Source organism: Tribolium castaneum, chromosome 4 (genome assembly GCF_031307605.1).
Source record: "Tribolium castaneum strain GA2 chromosome 4, icTriCast1.1, whole genome shotgun sequence".
In the NCBI taxonomy this organism is placed as follows: domain Eukaryota; kingdom Metazoa; phylum Arthropoda; class Insecta; order Coleoptera; family Tenebrionidae; genus Tribolium; species Tribolium castaneum.
In genome coordinates, this window is record NC_087397.1 from 13,123,606 (window position 1) to 13,126,822 (window position 3,217).

The following is a 3,217-nucleotide window of genomic DNA, read 5'->3' on the forward strand; positions in this document are numbered from 1 at the left end:
AATCTATTAAATGTTTTCAAAATCGCCGTTAACATTTAAATCTTAGGCTATGTGCGTTTGCTTATTCATTTTGTTGCTACGCTCTATATGGCATTGGCAATAAAAATCATACATGTGCAAGTATTGTTTTAAGTAGAACATAAGTCTGTTACAAACACTTACTCAGGTGTGATAATACAACTGAACTATTTAGCCTCAATCAGACAATTTTAGAAAATGTATAATTTAAATAAGGAATTCCACGAAATCATAGATCACTTTACGTGAAAGTTTCAATGCACAAGTAAAGGTCAAGACGAGAGTGCAAACTTTTCTTAACTTCATCTTTTGTTTCCAATCACTGTTACACATAAAATTGTGTAATTGTAGTCACAATTAGTAACAGTAGACAACATGACCGATTTTTTTATTTCATTTAAGTAAATGCATAAACCAATTATTATGTTTTAGTTAAGAGTCCTAGTTGTAAAAAATTAAATTCAAACGGATTTAATAACGTTAATTTATGACATGTAGATTCAAACATTGGCTGACTTTCACTTCAGCGTAGAATTTCTCTTCTGCATTAAAATTAAAACAGTTGATTTCCGAGTTCTTCTGACCACATGTGCTTGTGTTTTCTGGACTATTTTTGACATGTCTCAACTAGGTAAGTAATAAATATTAATTATGCTTAACCCCTCTCACTTGCAACAAATCACAATTTTAATATTGTAGAGAGTCACTGTGAACATGAAGAAAAACCGGAAGAAGACATTATTCAATCCACGATAGGTAATTTCGGGCGATGGCAATTCAAAATCTCGGCCCTAATGGCCCTTCTTAAATTTCCAATCGCTTGGTTTCAAATGAGTATCGTTTTTCTGGCCCCACCAACACAATTCTGGTGTAAATCGAACGAAAGTTCCACAAACGAATGGTTGAAGATGTCGCAGCAAAACCACACTTTAAGACACGAAGGTCTCAATTCTGGCTTTTGCCAAAGTCTTGCAAATAACACACTGACCACTTGCCAAAACGGTTACGAGTACAACAGAACCGTTTTCAACTCAAGTATCATAACAGAATGGAATTTGGTTTGCGAAAACAAGCGACTTGTGGATGTGTCTCAAATTTCTCTCATGTTTGGAGTTTTATTAGGTATTCCCCCCTCCAAAAATAATTGTTTTGATTAATTGTTATTTCACAGGCAATATTCTGTTTGGAGTAATTGCCGATCGTAAGGGAAGGAAAAAAACTTTGCTTGTTTGTGTTGTTTTCCAGTCACTTCTGGGAATCGCAGCATCACAAATTCCCTGGTATTGGGGGTTCATTGTGACGAGATTTCTCCTTGCCATTGCTAATGGAGGCACAATTGTCATTTCGTTTGTGATGTGTATGGAAGTAGTTGGCGGAACATGGCGCAGTATTGTACCGATTCTGTACCAAATACCATATGGGTTTGGTAATTCGATAATGGCCGGCATTGCTTACTTTCATAGAGATTGGAGGGACCTTCATTTAGTATTGTCACTAATTTCCTCTTTCTACATTTTGTATTTATGGTTGGTTCCTGAATCGCCTCGTTGGTTACTAGCAACGGGGAACAAAAGCGAAGCTATCAAAATTCTCGAAAGGGCAGCACAATGTAACAAAATGGACAGTGATAAAGTAAAAACTGTTGCTGAGAGATTATCCCCCGATGCAAAAAGTGAAAGCAAACCCAAACTTGCCGCACTATTCGCCACAACAGAGCTAACGAAAAGAAATGTTTTATTGTGCATTAACTGGTACGTGTAATTGGTTGCAATAAGCCGTTTTAATCATAAAAAGTTACAATGCACAATACAATATAAAATATTATCAGATGGCCAATTTAAAAAGAAAACGACAAGATTATTGGTTATATTTTTTCAGGTTAATTGCTGGAATAACGTTCTACGCTTTTTCTCAATACATCGGAAAAGTGGGTAGCAATCTTTATTTCACAGCAGCTATTAGCGGTTTTGTGGCTTTTCCGGGCACTCTTCTGTGCGTCTTCATTATACGACGTTTCGGACGAAGATTGACCATAGCCTCAGCACATGTTTTGACGGCAATTTGCTTCTTTGGGATTCTTGCCGTTCCTTTGGATGTGTATTATCAAGATTGGCCCCGAGTTGTGATTGCGGGGATAGGGATTGTGGGATTATCGGTATTTATGTTTACATTTTGTGGCTTGTGCTAATTTTTGTACAGATTTCTATGCCGGCGTTGTATTTATTTACTGGAGAGTTGTTCCCAACGACTGTTAGAAATGCAGGAGTTGGAACGTCGGTCATGTTTTCAAGAATGGGTTCAATGATTTCTCCCTTAGTTATCAGTATGCAAGATATTTCGCCCTCTTTGCCGTTGATTGTTTTGGGTACAGGGGCTATTTTAGAAACATTTCTAATTTTACTTTTGCCAGAAACTAAAGGAATGCCCCTTCCTGAAACTATTGATGATTTGAGCGTAACAGTCAATAAGTGAGTATTGTGTAGCTGTTAGGATATGAAATAAATTTACAATATTTAAGGACTGATGATAGAAAGGATATTAGGATGTGTTATATTTCCTTGCCAACTATTTTGAAAGACACTTCCTTGGATATTAACAAATAATATTTGAGAAAACTGAAATTATCATGCTTTGAATTGCCTTTAATTATTGTGATCTTGTAACCTTATGTAATACAAATAAAAATATTTCATTGTAAATTATGTGAAAAATAAACTTTTACAAAAAAAATTCTGCACCCTTATTTTCCAAAAGTGGTGGATGCCCCGGGAAAAATCAACATGCATTTAATAAACGACATAAAAACGTTTAAGTAGTGAAATAATACCCCATTTTAACAAAAAATTGTTAGGAATTCACGTGATTCAATAAACAAGTAACAGCAAAAAGTGTCGTTTTCATCCAAAATAAGAGCATTTGATTTCGCTGTCTACTTACAACGATTTGAAGTATTCTCGGGCGACTTACTGAAAAAAGAAAACTGTAGTTTCCCCAGATGATTTGAGTCGTTTTAAAGCGAAATATCGATGAAAATGTATGATTTTATACGAAACTAGTGTGAAAATCGTTTTCGGCCGAATTAAAACAAATTGAACTACATTCAAACAATCTCATTACCACAAAAATTAAGACTAGTCTCAATAGGAAAAAATAGTTTTTTTTATAATATAATGAATATTAAGCAAAATAGAGGAAAGAA

The 3,217-nt window shown here is 34.9% G+C and overlaps 1 protein-coding gene across 1 annotated transcript; it reads left to right on the forward strand.

Moving 5' to 3' along the window:
* Positions 1-510: 510 nt before the first annotated feature.
* Positions 511-2,741, forward strand: LOC654962 (organic cation transporter protein). Its single transcript, XM_008202576.3, has 6 exons — positions 511-649; positions 718-1,140; positions 1,190-1,769; positions 1,897-2,173; positions 2,218-2,486; positions 2,537-2,741. Exons 1-6 carry the CDS (start codon positions 637-639, stop codon positions 2,619-2,621), a joined length of 1,647 nt encoding a protein of 548 aa, XP_008200798.2. The 5' UTR covers positions 511-636; the 3' UTR covers positions 2,622-2,741.
* Positions 2,742-3,217: the final 476 nt, after the last annotated feature.

What these genes read in the sequence shown, in the direction of transcription:
- LOC654962 (XM_008202576.3), top strand. An exon ending in CATGTTTGGAGTTTTATTAG is followed by an intron (nt 1,141 to 1,189) that starts GTATTCCCCCCT and finishes GTTATTTCACAG; the next exon opens with GCAATATTCTGTTTGGAGTA. An exon ending in TTGAGCGTAACAGTCAATAA is followed by an intron (nt 2,487 to 2,536) that starts GTGAGTATTGTG and finishes ACAATATTTAAG; the next exon opens with GACTGATGATAGAAAGGATA.